This window comes from Microcebus murinus, chromosome 16 (genome assembly GCF_040939455.1).
Source record: "Microcebus murinus isolate Inina chromosome 16, M.murinus_Inina_mat1.0, whole genome shotgun sequence".
NCBI lineage: Eukaryota > Metazoa > Chordata > Mammalia > Primates > Cheirogaleidae > Microcebus > Microcebus murinus.
In genome coordinates, this window is record NC_134119.1 from 64205772 (window position 1) to 64225944 (window position 20173).

A 20173-nucleotide genomic window follows, 5' to 3' on the forward strand; every position below is an offset into this window, starting at 1 on the left:
CCTCAGGACTTAGGTGTCCAGAGTCCCAAGTTCTCAGAGAACCAGGCATCCCACTCCCCTCCCCCACCATGGCAAAAAAATGCCTGGACCCAGATCCAGATATTCAAGTTCTAAGGCCCTAATCAAAAGGACCACACATGTTTCCTTGAGAAACGTGCCCAGTGTCTCCACAACCTGCTCTCTCCGTCCCTCCCTCTCCCCTCCGTCGCCCTCTGGGATCCTTCTCCAGAGTAACAATAACTTCTAGTCTAAAAGGAGATGAGGCGGTGGGCGGGTCCCCACCTGACCACTCATGGAGGGACCCACGCCTCCCTCCACCTCAGTTAGAGCAGTCCACATGCCCTGAGCCCCTGTCCTGTGCCCAGCCCTGGTCCCTGTCCCCCTGGGCTTCACAATCCAGGAGGGGAGACAGACCTGTCCCCAGACAGCGATGACCCAGAGTGGGCAGGGTTGGAATAGGGGAGCCCAGAGGGGGTGCCTGGCCCCGCCTGGGAGGTCTGGGAGGGCTTCCAGGAAGAGGGGTGTCTGAGCTGAGACTTAGAAGATGATGAAAATTATCCCACTGGACAAGGGACCTGGAAGGATGTATCACAGATTGAATTCCAAGCAACTGAATCCACGTCTGAGGCAGAAAGGCGACGTATTGAGAGGATTTGGGGTCGCCTGCAGAATCCCAGCAGTGATTGGAGAACCAGGGCTGGAAAGCAGAAATGGTGGCAGCGGGCCAGCCCCGGCAACCCAGACAGTCACGCCACAGAACCGGTCTGATGAGGACACACTGGTGCTCTGATAACCGCTGGACACTGTGGCGGCTCCTCGCCTCCGCTGCCCCAAAAACAGGATGCTCTTCTCATTAGCTGCTCATAGCAATTCACTCCCGACTTAGTGGCAAATGACAACAATCGTTGCACTGCCTCTGATGGTTTCTATGGGCCAGGATTTGGGGAAGGGCATGGCGGGTTGGTTCTGGCTCAGGGTGCAATCAACGGTGACTGGGGCGGGACAGGTGTCTCTCGTTAGCCTCAGAGCCTCCCTGTGTGTCTCCGCACAGACCCGCTTGGGCTTCCCCACAGCATGGCTGCCTCAAGGTAGCCAGACTGCTTATATGGTGGCAGGAGGCTTCCTGGACAGTATTCCAGTGACCCAGGCAGAAGCTGCATGGCTTTTTCTACTTCATCTTAGGAGTCACACGGTGGCAGTGGCAGTGTCATTCTGCTGGTTCTGTTGGCTACATGAAAGTTACAAAACTGCACAGATTTGAGAGCAGGGGGTCATAGGCTCCACTTCTTGATGGAAAGTGTCAAGCTCTGATTGTAGAAGAACACGTGGGATGAGAGAGATTGTTGCAACCATCTTTGGAAAATCTTCCCCAGCAGGGGAGAATCTTCCCCAGCTTCTATGGCTGGCAGACATTAGCCAATTCCTGCTCCTTTTGCAATATTACCTCCTGATTCAAAAGTGTGAAAGGATTGGCCAACAGAGGTTGGAAAGCGAACATCTGTCCTGTTGGCTTTAACAGAAGGATCCAGGCTTTCGGACAAGAGGGATTTCTCTAAACGTGGGTGGGGTGTGGGAGGGGCAAATGCCAGGTAACCGCCCCCCGCCCCTCCCCCTGCAAAAAAAGTGCACTACAGTCTGCCCCTATCAATGCTCAATATCTGGAGTCTTTTTGTTTGCTTTTTTGTTTTTTCGTTTTTTTGTTTTTGTTTTTGTTTTTGTTTTTTTTTTGAGACAGAATCTCACTCCATTGCCCAGGCTAGAGTGCCATGGCATCAGCCTAGCTCACAGCAACCTCAAACTCCTGGGCTCAAGCAATCCTTCTGCCTCAGCCTCCCGAGTAGCTGGGACTACAGGCATGCACCACCATGCCCGGCCAATTTTTTCTATGTATATTAGTTGGCCAATTAATTTCTTTTTTATTTATAGTAGAGACGAGGTCTTGCTCTTGCTCAGGCTGGTTTCGAACTCCTGACCTTGAGCAATCCGCCCGCCTCGGTCTCCCAGAGTGCTAGGATTACAGGCGTGAGCCACTACGCCCGGCCTAGCTAATTTTTTCTATATGTTTTTAGTTGTCCAGCTAATTTCTTTCTATTTTTTAGTAGAGATGGGGGTCTGGCTCTTGCTCAGGCTGGTCTCGAACTCCTGACATCAAGCGATCTTCCCGCTTCGGCCTCCCAGAATACTAGGATTACAGGCGGGCGCCAACATGCCCGGCCAATGCTCAATATCAATACGTTTTTTGTTGTATATGTATACTCTCTCCCCCAAAAAAGTTCTTATCTAAATTCTCCTCATACAACTAACTCTCCTTCTACAATCAAAAACACATTCACACTGCTGCCCAAAACAGCACAACATTTCAATAGTTCTCTTTTCCAGACCTGAGACTGGAATCATCTCAGAATAAATATTCCCCTCAGCTGGGCTGTGATCCCCATATTCCACAAGCTGTGAGCTCATTTTATTTTATTTTTTTTTATTTTAGCGTATTATGGGGATACAAGTGTTAAGGTTACTTATATTGCCCATGCCCTCCTCCCTCCTCGGGTAAGAGCTTCAAGCATGTCCATCTCCCAAACTGTGAGCTCATTTTAAAGTTAACTATCAAGGCCGGGCATGGTGGCTCATGCCTGTAATGTTAGCACTTTGGGACACTAAAGCGGAGGATTGCTTGAGGCCAGGAGTTCGAGACCAATCTGAGCAAGAGTGAGACCTTGTCTTTCCAAAAAAATAGAAGAAATAGCTGGGTGTGTTGGTGCGAGCTTGTAATTCCAGCTACATGGGAGGCAGAGGCAGGAGAATCGCTTGAGGCCAGGGGTTTGAGGTTGCAGTGAGCTATGAGGACGCCACTGCACTCCAGCCCAGGTGACAAAGCAAGACCCTGTCACAAAAAATAAATTAATTAATTTTAAAAAAATAAAGGTAAGCATCACACACTGTGTGTAAAAATAGTGGGAGAAAGGTAGGGAAAAAAGCGCTTGTGATTGAAGATATATAAGTATAGACACATGAGACAGCAAGGATGGGATTGGACATTATTTAATTTGGTCCACAAATATTTACTCAGGTCTTCCCCATGCCAAGCACTGTTCTAGGCCCTAGAGCTATATTGGTGGACAAAAGAAAGTTCCTGTTCTTTTGCAGTTTGTAATCTGTGCAAGACAAACAAAAAATTACTAAGCAATAAAAGTGCCACGGAGAGAAATGTAGTCGGATGAGGGCAATAAGGAGTGGCGGGACAGCAGGAGTCGCTACTATTTTAGATAGACTGGTCAAGGAAAGCTCTTTAATGAGGTGGGTTCGAGTAGAGTTTTGTTTTGCTTTGTTTTAGAGACAAGGCTGCAGTGCAGTGGTGAGATCAGAGCTCACTGCAGCCTTGAACTCCTGGGCTCAAGCGATCCTCCCATCTCAGCCCTGCAAGTAGCTGATACTACAGGCGTGCATCACCACACCCGGCTGATTTTTTAATTTTTTGTAGAGACAGGGGTGGTTGGGGTCTTGCTATGTTGCCCCGTCTGGTTTTAAACTCCTGGCCTCAAGGGATCCTCCCATCTTGGCCTCCCAAAGTGCTAGGGTTGCATGAATTACAAGCGTGAGCCACTGCGCCCAGCTGTGATTTGAAGCCAGTGCGGGAGGAAGCTCTGTGGGGGGAGAATGTCCCAGCAGCAGGAAGAGCAAGTGTGAAGGTCCCGAGGCTGGCACGTGCGCCCTGTCGAAGGAGGAGCATGGCGGCAGAGAGATCAGCGTGACGCGAGAGGAGCTGGTGAGGGGAAGTGAGTGGGAGATGGGGTCAGGGAGATAAAAGGGAGCAGGACCGAGGACCTCATGAGCTGTGGGGAGAACTTCGGCTTGTCCCCTGAGCGAGACAGGCTCGAGGGGAGGACTCTGCAGAAGAGTGACATGAGCTGACACACTTTAACGGGATCCCTCTGGCTGTTTTGTGGGAATAAATTGTAAGGGACAAAGGCAGATGACGTTACAAGACCAGTTTCTGCACGTCTGTGAGGGGCTGCGGCTGGTATTTATGGCTTTCCTCCTTTGAGAACCCATCTAGTCCTCCTCCCTCCCTGGGACCTCAGGGGGCCCGTGCTTCAGGAAGGCACCAGGGGGTGGCTGATGACAGGGCACCTACCTATCAGGGTCCAGCCCAGGCGGCAGGTGCACAAGCTGGGGACAGAAAAGCTAAGGTGTGCCTGGGGTCGCACTGTGTGAGCTTGTCCCAGGGAGGACTTGAGGATTGTCTTGGAGTGCCACCGCAGTGGCCATGAGTGTCCTGTGATGATCCGGTCTGGGGGCGTGTGCCCGTAGGCTGCGTGTCCCTGGGTTTGAGCCATGCAAGCCTTCCCTGAGCACCTGCTCTGTGTCTGGTCTTTTGCTGGGTGACACAGAGGACACCATGGTGACCAGGACATCCCTGGCTCTGCCCTCACAGGCTCACCGTCCAGTGAGGGAGACAGAGCGGTCCCCAGACAGGGACCTGCCAGAGTGTGCAGGACTGAAGTGGGGGAGCCCACGGGTTGTGGGGGCTCAGAGGGGAACCTCTCAGCTAGGGGGCAGAGAAGGCTTCCAGGAGGAGGGGATGGTGCAGCTGACACTAAAATGTCCTCTCTCCCAGGACAACAGTTGCTGACCAGTCTGACCAATGACTCCCGGCTGACTGTAATCTAAGCCTCCCCTCGTGTGCGACCAGGCAGAGCTCCGGCTGCAGGGACGCGCCCCCTCCCTCCAACCTCCAACCCCCCAACCCTTCGACCCCCACCCCACCCTTGCAACATGACCCGAGAGCCCCCATTCTGACTAGTGGCCTGGACTAACTTCTCCCAGGTAACCAGTGACATCCCCTCCCCCAACGCCGCAGCCAGCTGCTGGGATTTCGTCCCGGCCTGGCCAGGTTTGTGTGGAGCCTCCTCAGTCTCCTCACCCGTGACCCTCCAAGCCTCACTTGTGACCTGTGACCCTCCCAGTGTGCCTGGTGACCCTCTCTTCCCACAGGTGGCTGGGCTCCTCCCACTTCCGCCAGGTGCACTGGCCTCTTCCCCTCCCCCACTCACCTGCTCCGGCCAGCCCGACTCTCCTCCCCTCCCCCCAAGGCCGGGAGGGAACCGAAGGGGGAGCAGGAAGGAGGAAGGGGGGTGGCATTCCTGGGATTCCCCGGACAGGGGGAAGAGCGGGAGGGCCTTCCAAGGCCAGCGAGGGAGAGAGCGCCGGGCTCCCCCCTCTTCCTCACAGCGGCCTGCGTGGAACTGGGATTTGAAGACCATTAGAGATAAGAGATGGGACTGGTCGGCTCCAGGCTACCGGGCAAACGGGAACAGCCCAGAGCCCTGGCCACGGGGGAGGGCACCGGCGGCAGAGCGGGAGAAGCGGCCGCGGGCCACCGGCCAGGCGGGGCCGCCGGGTGCGGTGGGAGAGGCCGGTGCAAAGCACGGTGATGCTTGGGGACATTAGTGACACTGGGAGAGGCCAGCGCAAGCCACTGGTCGTCCCAGCGTCCGCTGGTTAAAATCGACAAGGCCAGGCAAGGCTCCTGGCCATTGCGGGACCGAGGCCCCAAGGCCCCGGGCAGAGAGAGCGAGGGGCGCCCGCGGGATCCCAGCCCAGGACACCGGCTGGACTGGTTTCAGGCCCCGCTGCGGGCGCTGGCCAGCCGGAGCCAGGACAGCCCTGGCCGGGGGCGGAGGGAGCCCCGCGCCTGGCCGTGCGCTGGGAGGTCGGCTCCGGGCAGTGGGAGGTCCTGGCCCCGCGCCCGGCTGGGGGACTGGGGGGGCGCGAGGGCGGGGCGGGGCGGGGCGGGGCGGCGGGGGCGGGGCCTCGCGCCGAGCTGCAGTCCCCGCTCAGTCGCCGCCGCGCCGCGAACATGGAGCCCCCGGACGCCCCAGGCGGGGCGCGCAGGGCCCCGCGGCTGCTGCTGCTGCTGGCGCTCCTGCTGGCGGCGCACCCAGGTATGCTCGCGCTGGCAGGGTGGGACTGGGGGGCGGCCCCTGGGCACCCTGGGAAAGCAAGGAGAAGGGGCTTTCGGCGACCCCGGGAAACAAAATCTGGGGTCCCCAGGGAGGAGGGGAGCATTGGAAGGTACCCCCCACTGGAGACCTGAGGACAGCCAGGCTGGACAGCTGGGGGATACTACGGCAGTAGACCAGAGATGACCAGAGAAGTCAGCTCCTTCCCACTCAGGACCCCGGAATCTCGGTCCCCAGCGCCCTGCTCCCTCAAACCCTGGAACCTGGACCTCAGCCCCTCTTCTCTCAGACCCGGGAGTCCAGGCCTTCAGTGGCTAGAGTGGCTTCTCCAGGACACAGAACACCAAAACTCCAAGGGTCCTCCCACAAAAGTTCTCAAGTTTTGGGGGGTCAGGAGTTCCCTAAAGAAGCCAGGACCCTACTGCTGGAAACCCGTGATACATACATATTTGAGGGTTTCCCCAACCCAAATCCAGAGTCCAGAGTGTTTAAAGAACCCATCTCCCGCAGGAAAGGGCTGGAACCAGCCGTGGGCAGTGACAGTGGAACAAAGTGTTTCCAAGTGACAGTGCCCCCTTCCTGCGGCCCCAGATTAATTGACACACCTGCGTGGTGGTTGGAGGGGAGGAGGCCCTGAGGGGCTGGGGACGGAGGGACAGAGAGATGAGAGAGAGAGAGCTTGAGATCTGCAGCTCAGCTCCAGCTCTAGGCACCAGCCTGGCCCCAGGACCCTCCCCTGGGACAGGCTGGGGCCAGAGGTAGATGCCTGGGAACCCAGGCCCCTGGCACAAGCATTGTAAATGTGGGTCCCCAGGGGTAGGGCTGGGCCAGGCTGGGTGGGGCCGGGAGGTTCTAAGAACTGAGAGCTGATGCCAGGATGCCAGCCCAGAGGGTGAGAGAGCATGGTAGTTTCCCAACTGCTCTATCTGCCAGGCCCCTGCCAGCAGCCCAGGCCCCCGGCTCCCTTCTCCCTCATCCCGGCTCCTGGGCCTCAACTTTATCCTGTTCTGAGGTGACTCACCTTACCCCCTTCCCTTCTATCCAAGAGACAGGGGGGCTGAGGGGCGGGCGGGGGGCTCTGGCGCCAGGCCGGGCAGGTCTCAGCCAGCCTGTCCCTCCCACATTCCTGAAACCTGCCCAGCCCTGTCCCCCCTTGCCACCCCCACACACTCATCCCGCCCGCCCGAGCACCAGGCCCGGCTGCAGCCCACACCCAGCCCCCCGGTTCATGACGGAGCAGAAGAGACCAGGAGCTCAGAGAGATGGGGACAGAGAGAGACAGGGACGGAGAGGTGGAGAGGCACACGCAGAGAGGGAGACCAGGATGGAGAGAGACGCATACCCCACCTCACTTTGATAGGTCCTGCCCTGGGCGCTGGAGGCAAAAGGATGAGCCAGGCCTGGCCCTGCCCTTGAGGGGACTTTGCCAGCCCCAAGACCAGTGAACAGAGGCCACAGGGCCCATGCAGCCCAGGGGAGAAGCCCTCAGCTCTCTCCGCAAGTGAAGGGAGAGATGGAGGGACCCACTGACGGGGTCTGAGGCTCAGAAATGAGACATGGAAGGAGAGAGGAGCTGGGTCTGAGAGAGGAGGGGCTGGGGCTGGACCCCTGGCTCTGAGGGGGGAGGGGCTGAGGCTGCACCCCTGGGTCTGAGGGGGAGGGGCTGGGGCTGGACCCCTGGGTCTGAGGGGGGAGGGGCTGAGGCTGGACCCCTGGGCCTGAGGGGGGAGGGGCTGGGGCTGGACCCTTGGGTCTGAGGGGGGAGGGGCTGGGGCTGGACCCCTGGGTCTGACGGGGGAGGGATTGGGGCTGGATCCCTGGGTCTGAGGGGGGAGGGGCTGGGGCTGCACCCCTGGGTCTGAGGGGGGAGGGGCTGGGGCTGGACCCCTGGGTCTGAGGGAGGAGGGGCTGGGGCTGCACCCCTGGGTCTGAGGGAGGAGGGGCTGGAGCTGGACCCCTGGGTCTGAGGGAGGAGAAGCCTCTGGAAGCCTCTTTCGTCCTTTCTGTTGGAATAAAGTCTTACTCTTTTGCCCAAGCTAGAGTGCAGTGGCTTACTCATCACAGCTTACTGCAACCTCAAACTCTTGGGCTCAAGCAATCCTCAGCTTTCCAAATAGCTGGGACTACAAGCATGTACCACCACGCCTGGCTAACTCTTATAACTCTCACTCTTGCTCAAGCTGTTCTCAAACTCGTAGACTCAAGCAATTCTCCCACCTCAGCCTCCCAAAGTGCTAGGATTACAGGCGTCCGCCACAGCGCCCAGCCTCCTTCTTTTTTTTTTTTTTTTTATTAGAGATAGAGTCTCACTCTGTTGCAGTGGCATGATCGTAGCTCACTGCAGCCTTGAACTCCTGGGCTGAAGTGATCTTCCTGTCTCAGCCTCCCTAGTAACTGGGACTACATTTGTATGCCACCTCACTTGGCTAATTTTTCTTTTTCATTTTGAAATGCTTTTGTAGAGACAGGGTCTTGCTATGTTGCCCAGACTGGTCTCAAACTTCTGGAAGTGCTGGTTGGGATTGCAGGGGTTACAGGTGTGAGCCACCGCACCCGGCCTAGAAGGCTTTTTCTGCGGGCGTGGTGGGAGACAGCTCCACTACTGTCCCACAGGTGCCCAGGCCGAGGTGCACCTGTCTGTGCCCCCCCTGGTGGAGGTGATGCGAGGGGAGCTCGTCACCCTGGACTGCACTCCCTTGGGAGCCCACGACCATTATGTGCTGGAATGGTTTATTGTGAGTGCTTTGGGCTGGGGGGAGGGGAGAGGGCTTGGGAATCAGGGCACAGCAGGGTGACAAACACTGATCAGGGCCCAGAGGACCATAAGAGATCCCCCAAGCTGTATTTCCGTGTTACTGATGGAGCAATAAATTGAGGCCCAGCGAGGGAAGGGGCTCTCCAAGGTCCCAGGTGTCTGGGCTCAGCTCAGTCTAGAATCAAGTCCTCCTTCACACGGCTGACAGACACCAAGAAAGCAAGAGACTTGGGGACAAGACTAAAGAGGAGAGAAAATGAGAAGACAGGCGGGAGCGGGAGAGACAGAGAGGAGGAAAGATGGGAACAGCATGAGATGGAGAAAGGGAGACAGAGAAAAATCGAGAAGAGATAAGGAGCAGAAGTGGGAAGGGCGGAGAGGGACAGTGGAGCCAGAGAAAGTGATAACAAGGGGAAAAGACGCAGCCCCCGTGGGGCAGCAAAGAGCCAAGGGGCCGTGGAGAGAGAGGCCGAGGCCGAGCGCCCACCCGCCCGCGCCCGCAGACCGACCGCTCCGGGGCCCGCCGCCGCCTGGCCTCGGCCGAGATGCAGGGCTCCAAGCTGCAGGGCACGGTGCACGACGCCGGGGGCCGCAGCCCCCCGTACCAGCTGGACTCCCGGGGACGCCTGGTGCTGGCGGAGGCCCAGGTGGGCGATGAGCGGGACTACGTGTGCGTGGTGAGGGCCGGGGCGGCAGGCACCGCGGAGGCCACCGCGAGGCTCAGTGTATTTGGTGAGTGTCCCTGGGCACCCCTGGGGGGGAGGGTGGGGCAGGTGAGGGCCGGGGAGGGGGCTCCTGACATGAACATCTTCCCCGTTAGCAAAGCCGGAGGCCACCGAGGTGTCCCCCAACAGAGGGACACTGTCTGTGATGGAAGACTCTGCCCAGCAGGTACCTCAGGGTTCCGGGGGAGGAGGGGACACGGGGCTGGACAGCTGGGTCCTAACCAGCAGTGGCCTGGACTCTGGCGTAGGACGAGGGGGGACAGGGTCCCCGACTCCTGAGTCCTGGGAAGTAAGGGCTGTGGGCCCAGAATCCCGGTCCCGGCAGGGGCGGAGCAGGGGCTGCTGCGGTTTGGAATTCTGGGTCCCGGGCAGTGTGGGGTTTGGAGAACCGCGGAAAGGGAGACCCAGACTTCAGAGTCCTGGCTCAGAGCCCAGGCCACGCCATGTCTGCCTCAGATTGCCACCTGCAACAGCCAGAACGGGAACCCGGCCCCCCAGATCACGTGGTATCGGGACGGGCAGCGCCTGCAGGTGCCCATGGAGGTGAACTCAGGTGAGCGGCGCGGGAGCCCAGCGACACGTGGGCTGCCCAGCGACACGTGGGCTGCGGCAGGTGGTGTCCGGGGGCTGGCTGACCGCCTCCCCCCTCTCTCCCAGAGGGCTACATGACCAGCCGCACCGTCCGGGAGACCTCGGGCCTGCTGTCTCTCAGCAGCACCCTCTACCTGCGGCTCCACAAGGCGGACCGAGACGCCAACTTCCACTGTGCCGCCCACTACAGCCTGCCCTCGGGCCACCACGGCCGCCTGGAGAGCCCCCCCTTCCGCCTCACCCTGCACTGTGAGTCCACACTGGCCCTTGACCCCTGATCTCAGACTCCACGCCTGTCCCCTCTGGCCCTCCACCCCCCACGCCCCGCCTCCCGCTGGTGCTGGCCGCCAACCTCTGACCTCAAGTGGTAGCATGAGCCCCATCCTGACTTCTGACCCCCACAAAGGACCCTGAACCCCGTGGAGTTTTAGGACTAAATGACATGCCCCACCTTCTCATGCTGAATTGGGTCCCCATGGGACATGTGGCCCCAAGTTTCACACTGACCTGTCACCCACACTGACCTCTGACCCTTGACCTATGCGCTCAGCTTACTTTAACCTCTGACCTCTAGCACCCCCATCTCAGAACAAGTGTGAACCTGAGCCTGGAAACATATGACCTGTGGCTTCCGCCAGCCCCGCCTGTCGCCTGATCCCGTCTCCCGTCTTCTCTGCCCTTAGATCCCACGGAACAAGTGCAGTTCTGGCTGGGCAGCCCGGCCACCGCGGCGGGCTGGGTGCGCGAGGGCGACTCTGTCCAGCTGCTCTGCCGGGGGGACGGCAGCCCCAGCCCAGAGTACTTGTTCTTCCGCCTTCAGGTGACCCACCCTCTGGTCCCTTTGGGACCCCCCCAGCCCCTGACCTCTGCGCTGTACTAATCTGCACCAACTTCTGGTGTTGGACCTGGGTGGCCCCTGGCATAGCAAGCCACCCGACCTGGTCACCAACCAGCTAAAAGGACCTCTGACCCCTGGTTTGAGAGAGTCCTGACTTGGGTGACCCCTGATCCCTGACTCGAATGGGCCCTGGCCTAGCATGACACTAAGTTGGTGACCCCTGACCTCGAATAACCGCACTGGGCTAGGGTGGCTCCTGAGCCCGGTGCCTCGTCCCCGGTCCCCTAGGACAAGCAGGAGGAAGTGCTGAATATAAACCTTGAGGGGAACTTGACCCTGGTGGGGGTGCAGCGGGGCCAGAGCGGGACGTACGGCTGCAGAGTGGAAGACTACGACGCCGCTGAGGACGCCCAGCTCTCCCAGACCCTGGAGCTGCACGTGGCCTGTGAGCCCGGGCGACGGGGGAGGAAGGGGGGCCTGGCATCAGCTGTCTGCTCCATCCTCCCCGCCCACAGCCCTGCAGTTGCTCGGCATCCAGAGTATTCTGCCTTGAACCCTTTCCCTGCACGTCTACGGTGATTGCCCTGGTTCTCTCTCTGCGGGGTCCCCACCCCTGGCCCCTTCCAATCTATTCTATACAAGGCAGCCAGAGAGCTCCTTCCATAGCGCACACCTGACCTTCCCCTGCTCAGAAGCTGCCATGGCTCCCCAGTGCCCTTGGGAGAAAACCCAGGTGCCTGACTATGGCCTTCAAGGCCCACCTGGCCAGCTTCACTCCAGCAGACCCTTCACCCCAGTCAAAGCTACTTCACATGTCCCTTCCCGGGGCAGACCCTGCGCCAGATATTAGATGCACGCATCGGATGTGTGCTGCCCCAGGAAGGGGCGTGACCTTGGGCAAGGGGCTCTCAGCAGCTGAGGCAGTTCCCAGAGAGGGGCGACAGCTGCAGGCTGACAGCTGTCATCCTTCTCAGCAGCTGGTGGAATCAATCCTTTGGTGCTATAGAGAAGATCTGGGTGTCCACAGCAGGGGGTCAGGGAGGCCTCTGTGAGGAGGGGAGATTTTTTTTTTTTTTTTTTTTTTTTTTTTTTTTTTTTTTTTTTTTTGAGACAGAGTCTCCCTTTGTTGCCCAGGCTAGAGTGAGTGCCGTGGCGTCAGCCTAGCTCACAGCAACCTCAAACTCCTGGGCTCGAGTGATCCTTCTGCCTCAGCCTCCCGGGTAGCTGGGACTACAGGCATGCGCCACCATGCCCGGCTAATTTTTTATATATATATCAGTTGGCCAATTAATTTCTTTCTATTTATAGTAGAGACGGGGTCTCACTCTTGCTCAGGCTGGTTTTGAACTCCTGACCTTGAGCAATCCGCCCGCCTCGGCCTCCCAAGAGCTAGGATTACAGGCGTGAGCCACAGCGCCCGGCCTAGGAGGGGAGATTTGAGTAAGAAACCAAAGAGTGTAATCAGAGACGCAAAGAGTTAGAAGAAGAGCTTTCCAGGCAGAGAGAGCATGTGCAAAGGTCCTGAGGCAGGACCCAACTTGGTCTACTCAAAAGAAAAAAAGCAAGAGGACAGGGTAGCTGGACAAGTGGGCAAGGGGGGAGGGGGGAGGAAACCAGGAAGGATCATGTAGGCCAGGCGTCCTGGGGAGCCACTGTAGGGGGCTGGCCAGTGTGTCTTGTCCCTCTGGCTGCTCAGAGGAGGAAGACTGAAGAGGACAAGAGTGAGGGGCAGGCCAGGCAGGAGGAGGCCGTGGAGACAGTCGGACCCGGGGTCAGACATGAAGAGATGTGGGGATCAGAGCAGATAAAGACCTGCAGGAAGGCTGGTGTGGGGTGACAGGGAGGAGAAGACAAGGGACACCTCATGCCCTCAAGGTCAGCCATTAACCTTGGGCTCAGGTGTCTGCTCTGGGGAAAAGCAGCCGACTTGGGCGTGTGTTTCGGGAAGTGACTTCACATAGACGGGGACAGTGAGGAGGGACGTTTGTCGTTCTCTGCTCGTGACTGTCCACTGATGTCTGCGTCCCGGAGAGCCCCCGGCCGAGCGGGCAGGGGCTGGAAAAGGTGACAGACTGTACCCCTCCAGACCTGGACCCCCTGGAGCTCAGCGCGAGCGAGGACCTCTCCCTGCCCCTGAAGAGCAGCGCAGCCGTGAACTGCTCCGCGCGCGGCCTGCCCAGCCCCGCCCTGCGCTGGACCAAGGTGACAGGGAAGGGACCCCCTCTGGCCCTCGGCCCCTCCGCCTGCCTGCTCCCTCCTCTCTTCCGCCCGCCCTCACCCACGGCCTGCTCTTCCTCCCCCTGCCCAGGACTCGGTGCCCCTAGGGGACGGCCCCACGCTGTCCCTCAGCTCTGTCACCTTCGATTCCGCCGGCACCTACACGTGCGAGGCCTTCACGCCCACCGTGCCCCTCCTCAGCCGCACGCGGAGCTTCGAGCTGCTGGTCCAAGGTGAGGCCTGGGGGACGCTTGGGTGGGGACGGTGGGTCCGTGGTGGCCTCTGCCTTCTGCTCTGTCTCCCTCCTCTCTCCTTATCTCTCCCTCCCCCCTTTCCCTTCCCCGGTGGGTGTGCCTTCCTCTCCCTCGCTCCTGTCCCCACCACCCCCAGGGTCACCGGAGTTAAAGGCAGAGGAGACGGAGCCCCAGGCAGAGAGCAGCTGGAGGGAAGGAGACGAAGCCACGCTGACCTGCTCTGCCCGCGGCTACCCGGAGCCCAAGCTCACCTGGAGCCAGCCGGGCAGCAGCGTAAGGGACCCTCCACACCGCAGGGCCCAGGCACCCTCCCCCAGCCCCTCGGGGGACACCCCGCCACAACTGCCCACTTCCGGGGGACTGGACATCTTTCACCTCCACCCTCACCCCAGCCCCAATCCCGGGCCCGGCCTGACCCAAGCCTCCACAGTCGGCAGAGCCGGTGCCCGGGAGGCCGGGCTGGGTGAGCAGCTCCCTGACCCTGAGAGTGACCAGTGCCCTGAGCCAAGACGGCGTCTCCTGTGAGGCCTCCAACCCCCACGGGAGCACCCGGCATGTCTTCCACTTCGGCACCGGTGAGGCCCAGGGCGGCAGGAGGGGAGCCAGGGGCGGGGCAGACACGGCCCAGCCGCCTGACCCCCGCTGTCCCGTCCTGGTCCTGCAGTGGCCCCCCAGATCCCCCAGGCCGGAGTGGCTGTCATGGCCGTGGCGGTCAGCGTGGGCCTCCTGCTGCTCGTCGTCGCTGCCTTCTATTGCATGAGGCGCAAGGGACGCCCTGTCTGCTGCCGGCGCGGGGAGAAGGGGACTCCGTGAGTGGCCTGCCACCTCCGAGTGACCTCATATGCCAGCCCTGTCTCCAACCCCAGGCCAGCCTGGCCCTTAACCACCCTCAATCCCATCCCCATAACCTGTCTCCAGTCTCCCCCAACACGGGGCCACGCCCCTCTCCCCGCCCACCTCTAGCCACGCCCCCACTTTCCCCTAGCTCCTCCTCCAAGTCCTACCTCTCACCATCGGCCCTTCCCTGGCGACATCCCCAGCCCAGCCCAGGACTGTCACCACACCCAACTTCAGCCACATCCCCCTTCCCATCGCCAACCATCCCAACCACAGCGCCACCCTCAACACCATTCCAGACCCATCCCAAAGCCAACCCCGATGGCACCTTCAACCCTATCCCTGTCCCCCTCCCTCACCCCAACACCACTGCCACCCCTAGCCCATCCCCAACCCATTGCCGCCCACCCCAGAGTCCTCCTGACCAGCACAACCCCATCCTCACCTCCCGTCCCAGCTCCCGGCCATGACCACCCCCAACACGCCACCTCCTCCCCCCAGGCCACCCAGGGAGCCAGAGCTGAGCCAGTCAGGGTCAGAGCGGCCAGAGCAGACGGGCCTTCTCACGGGAGGGACCTTTGGAGGAGCCAGGGGTGGCAGTGGGGGCTTCGGAGACGAGGTAGGTGAGGGCCTGGCCGCCTGGTGAGGGGACCTGCTGGACAGTGGGACAGCCCCTGGCACCAGCCGACCTCCCTGTTTTCTCCCCAGTGCTGAGCACAAGGACCTCCTAGAGGCGGTCACTGCACACAGAGTCGCAGGCATCAGACGAGCCGCCCTGCTCACGCCGGCCGCCCCCGCCTTCCCTCTCCCTGCTCCGGCCCTCCCTTCCTTCCTCTGCTGGCCAGGCAGGGACCCGCAGCGGGAGGGAAGGAGGGAGGGGACCTTCCTCCAGGGAGTATGACTCTCCCAGGCCCCAGAATAGCTCCTGGACCCACGCCCAGGGCCTGGCCTGGGACGAGGTTCGAGGGTCCGCTGGCCGGGGCTATTTTTACCTCCTGCCTCCCTTGCTGGTCCCCCCACCTGACGTCCTGCTGCATAGTCTGACACTGGATCCCGCCCCCGCCCCGCGCCCGCCCCCATCATCTGTGGACACTGGAGTCTGGAATAAATGCTGTCACATCGACACCATCCTGTAGCTGGCGCCTCCTCTGGGGGGAGGGGCGGTGCAGGTGACTCTCCCCTCCCAGCCTCTCCCTGTCCCCTCCCTTGCTGGACCTCCAGAGAAGCCCTGATGTCATGGAGAAAGAAATGAGAGAGAGAGGGAGAATGCACCCGGGCGCAGAGGATGACTTAGCTGGCCAAGGGTGGAGGGGAGAGATGCTGGGGCCCAGGGGACACTGGGCCTGGCCCCCCGAGGACCAGGGCCTGCCTGGGGGTGGGGTGCTGTCCCTTAAGTAGAAGTTCCCAGTCTCCCTTACCAGAGCCCCCGGGAGAATTGAAGCTGGAATAGGAAAATCTCAGCCACAGAGCCGAGGGAATTAGGGCTGGGGCCACCTCCTCTGGGGGGGTCGTGGTCCCTGCAGCCGGGATTCCCTGGGGAAGCAGGGGTGGCTGAAGAATCCAGATGGAGGGGCCAGGGACAGCAAGGTGACGGACAGACTTTCTGAGTCCCAGGAAGAGGGATTTGAGAGAGGGTGGAACCGCGTAGGGGGAGGCAGGAGGAAGGGGCTGGGAAGCTCCGAGATGAGAACCAGCCCTAAATAAGACAGAGACAGAAAGAGATTTGGAGAGAGAGAGAGAGAGAGACAAGGAGACATGCACAGAAGTGGGATTCAGAGACATCGTTACAGTCAGAAAAAGAGAGAAAACATTGCAAGAAGCGGCCCAGGAGCACTCCGGAGGGTGGCGGAGGGTAGCAGGAGGTGGCCGCGCATGACTTGGGCCTAGTGACTTCACCTGCCTGAGCCTGTCCTGTGCACCAGGGGCTGTGCAGAGTGGCAGGATCATGGCTGTGCCGTGGGTGGAGCTAGAGGGGACAGCGGTGTGGGGGGTGGGGTGTGTTCTGCACTCAGGCGCCCCCATGGCTGGCTTTCAGGTGAGCGACCCGCTCTCTACCCTCAGTTTGCTCAGCCACCAAGTGGACACTCCAGGATCTGTCACTGTGGGAAATTGACGGGATGCTTTGCCTTTATGTTTTGCCTTTTTTCTAACTTTTGAGTTGCTGGCCCTCATTCAGAAAGTATCTGCGGAGTGTCTTCACTCCACAGTGACATCATTCAGTGGTGAAGAGGCGCGTGAGGTCCCCGCCTTGATGGAGCTTACCTTCTTGTGGACAAGAAAGGACAATGAAAACATAAACATAACAATGAGGTTAATTTAGACCCAATTTTTTGGTTAAGATCATCACTTTTCTTCTGAGCACTTACTTAGCTAAATTGCATCCTTTCTCAGATGTATTCTTTCCTATGTATACACCCATTTTAAAATGTCAGCAACTAAAACAAACAAAAAAAATTTTTTTTTTTTGAGACAGAGTCTCACTTCGTTGCCCAGGCTAGAGTGAGTGCCGTGGCGTCAGCCTAGCTCACAGCAACCTCAAACTCCTGGGCTCAAGCAATCCTCCTGCCTCAGCCTCCCAAGTAGCTGGGACTACAGGCATGTGCCACCATGCCCGGCTGATTTTTTCTATATATATGAGTTGGCCAATTAATTTCTTTCTATTTATAGAAGAGGCAGGGTCTCGCTCTTGCTCAGGCTGGTTTCGAACTCCTGACCTCGAGCATTCGGCCTGCCTCGGCCTCCCAGAGAGCTAGCATTACAAGCGTGAGCCACCATGCCCGGCCTAAAACAAATTTTGAACAGCTTACTTTCCCTAAAAGTTCTAAGTAATGCACACTCCCATCAGGGTGTATGAGACTGTGCCCGTGACCCCATATTTTTGCCAACACTTGCAGTTAGCCTTCAAATTGTTGCCTGTTTGGCGGACCAAAAAAAAAAAAAAAAAATGGCCCTTGCCTTTTTTTTTTTTCTTTCTAATTTGGTCTTGAGGTTTCTCTCATGAGAGTGGCTATAAACTCTGGCACTGCAGGGATCTGATCGTGGTGTTTACTGTGTGGCTTTCATGGGATGCTTTATCCTGACGCATGGCCTAATGCCTAAGTGTCCAACATGCCACCAGGTGTCCCTCTCCTAAGAGCTTGTTTGTACTGGCAGATGCCCCTGTGGTTCTTGTCTGACCTGCATCAAGTTCATTCCTCCCGGCACAGCCACCCTCTAGGAAAGCCCGGAACGAGGAAGAAGTCAGGTTCGTTTTTTTTCTTTTCTTTTTTTTGGGGACTCAAGCAATCCTGCTGCCTCAGCCTCCCGAGTAGCTGGGACTACATGCATGTGCCACCGTGCCCGGCTAATTTTTTCTATATATTAATTGGCCAATTAATTTCTTTCTATTTTTATAGTAGAGACGGGGTCTCGCTCTTGCTCAGGCTGGTTTTGAACTCCTGACTTCCAGCAATCCGGCTGCCTCAGCCTCCTACAGTGCTAGGATTACAAAAAGTCAGGTTCAGGCCGGGCGCGGTGGCTCACGCCTGTAATCCTAGCTCTCTGGGAGGCCGAGGCGGGCGGATTGCTCAAGGTCAGGAGTTCAAAACCAGCCTGAGCAAGAGCGAGACCCCGTCTCTACTATAAATAGAAAGAAATTAACTGGCCAACTAATATATATAGAAAAAATTAGCCGGGCATGGTGGTGCATGCCTGCAAAAAAAAAAAAAAAAGTCAGGTTCAGATGTATCTCTCGGGTGAGACTCAGAGGACCGTCACGCAGAGGTGAGACTCAACAAAACACATGAAATAACAGCAGCAGTTTATTACTTACAGATCTGGGAGGAGAGGGCGGCTCGCCTCACCAGGCCAACGGGTGGCTGTTTCTAGCTTGTTCCGTAGGGAGGGGTCACCAGGAGCCGGTTGTATAAGGCAGATGCCTGGATCAAACGCATTAAGGAACTGGGAGTAGACAGAGGACGGGAAGCTGTCAAGGGTGACTAAGCCCTGCTTCTAGAATAACAAAGTGCAACATTCTCAGAATGGATGCTTAGGCAACATCCCAGTACAGGAATTCACTACAATGGTATTTTTTTTTTTTTTTTTTTGGACAGTCTCACTCTGTTGCCCAGGCTAGAGTGCCATGGCATCAGCCTAGCTCACAGCAACCTCAAACTCCTGGGCTCAAGCGATCCTCCTGCCTCAGCCTCCCAGGTAGCTGGGACTACAGGCATGCGCCACCATGCCTGGCTAATTTTTTCTATATATATTAGTTGGCCTATTAATTTCTTTCTATTTATAGTAGAGACAGGGTCTCACTCTTGCTTAGGCTAATTTCGAACTCCTGACCTGGAGCGATCCACCCGCCTCGGCCTCCCAGAGTGCTAGGATTACAGGCGTGAGCCACCGTGCCCAGCCTGCAAATGGCATTTTTGTCGTGTTCTAATTTGGATTCTCTGATCTTTCTTGTGTTTTTCCATATGTCCATGGGCCGTTTGCTCCCCCCACTTTGTGAATTGTCATATGCTCTGCCTACTTTTCGGTTGTTTACATTTTCTTACTAATATATAGGCTATCTCTGTGCAATATGAATATCAGCGTCTAGTCTTGCAAAACTTTTATCCCAATCCAGTCTCTGTACTCTGGGCCATTAAAAACAATGCTGTAATGAATAATCTGTGCAAATATCATTTTACCCGTGCATGATCTATCCGTAGATGAATTCCTTAGAATTCGAGTGCCTTTAAATATTACATCTTCTCTTTGCAAGAGTTGAAGAGCAGGTTTACATCTTTGGTTCACAACTGTCTGGTAAGTGCCGATCCATCACACAACTAGAGTCACCCCTCACTATATGCATGGGGGGTGGGGAGGAGGTTGGTTCTAGGACTCCCTCCTCCCCCTCCACCCCACCTCTGTCACCCCGATGCTATGTAAACCCAAATCCTCACATATTCGAGTCCCACAGTGGGCCCTGTGGAACCCGCATACAGGAAAATTCGGCCCGCCATATTTTCATATACACGCCCAAATACTGTATTTTTTATTAGTATTAGGCTGAAAAAAATCCACCTGTAAGTGGCCCCATTATGTTCATATCTGTGTCGTTCAAGGGTCAACCGAATTTACTTAAAATATCTCCATGGAGCCAGCACAGTGGCTGGTGCTTGTAATACCAGCTACTCGGGAGACTGAAGCCAGGAGTTTGAGACCAGCCGGGGCAACATAGCAAGACCCTGTCTCTTATTTTATTTATTTATTTTTTTTGAGACAGAGTCTCACTTTGTTGCCCAGGCTAGAGTGAGTGCCGTAGCATCAGTCTAGCTCACAGCAACCTCAAACTCCTGGGCTCAAGCGATCCTCCTGCTTCAGCCTCCCCAATAACTGGGACTATGCCACCATGCCCAGCTAATTTTTTCTATATGTATTAGTTGGCTAATTAATTTCTTTCTATTTTTATAGTAGAGACGGGTTCTCGCTCTTGCTCAGGCTGGTTTCGAACTCATGACCTTGAGCAATCTGCCTGCCTCGGCCTCCCAGAGTGCTAGGATTACAGGTGTGAGCCACTGAGACCCTCTCTCTCTCCTTTTTTTTTTTTTTTTTTTTAGAGACAGAGTCTTACTTTGTTGCCCAGGCTAAAGTGAATGCTGTGGCATCAGCCTAGCTCACAGCAACCTCAATCTCCTGGGCTCAAGCGATCCTCCTGCCTCAGCCTCCCAAGTAGCTGGGACTACAGGCATGCGCCACCATGCCCGGCTAATTTTTTGTATATATACTTTAGTTGGTCAATTAATCTCTTTCTATTTTTAGTACAGACGGGGTCTCGCTCAGGCTGGTTTCGAACTCCTGACCTCGAGCAATCCACCTGCCTCAGCCTCCCAGAGTGCTAGGATTACAGGCGTGAGCCACCGCGCCCGGCCAAGACCCTGTCTCTTAAAAGAAAAAAAATCCCACGTGAATATCTCAAAACTATTATGTCCTAAATTGACCCCCAGTCATTCCCATTGCATACATGGTAT

The 20173-nt window shown here is 57.6% G+C and overlaps 1 protein-coding gene across 2 annotated transcripts in view; it reads left to right on the forward strand.

Annotated features, from left to right (window-relative positions):
* The window catches only part of BCAM (basal cell adhesion molecule (Lutheran blood group)), a 366430-nt gene extending 351128 nt beyond the window's left edge, over positions 1–15302 (forward strand). For both annotated transcript variants that reach the window (XM_075993169.1, XM_012761359.3), the window contains exons 2-16: positions 5837–5942; positions 8574–8695; positions 9219–9447; positions 9536–9606; positions 9897–9993; positions 10098–10280; positions 10715–10851; positions 11158–11314; positions 12956–13071; positions 13178–13319; positions 13477–13613; positions 13771–13915; positions 14005–14149; positions 14679–14796; positions 14886–15302. In XM_075993169.1, coding sequence (XP_075849284.1) covers positions 5858–5942; positions 8574–8695; positions 9219–9447; positions 9536–9606; positions 9897–9993; positions 10098–10280; positions 10715–10851; positions 11158–11314; positions 12956–13071; positions 13178–13319; positions 13477–13613; positions 13771–13915; positions 14005–14149; positions 14679–14796; positions 14886–14891 — 1890 coding nt within the window. In that variant the 5' untranslated portion in view covers positions 5837–5857 and the 3' untranslated portion in view covers positions 14892–15302. The remainder of the gene's footprint in view (positions 1–5836; positions 5943–8573; positions 8696–9218; positions 9448–9535; positions 9607–9896; positions 9994–10097; positions 10281–10714; positions 10852–11157; positions 11315–12955; positions 13072–13177; positions 13320–13476; positions 13614–13770; positions 13916–14004; positions 14150–14678; positions 14797–14885) is intronic.
* Positions 15303–20173: the final 4871 nt, after the last annotated feature.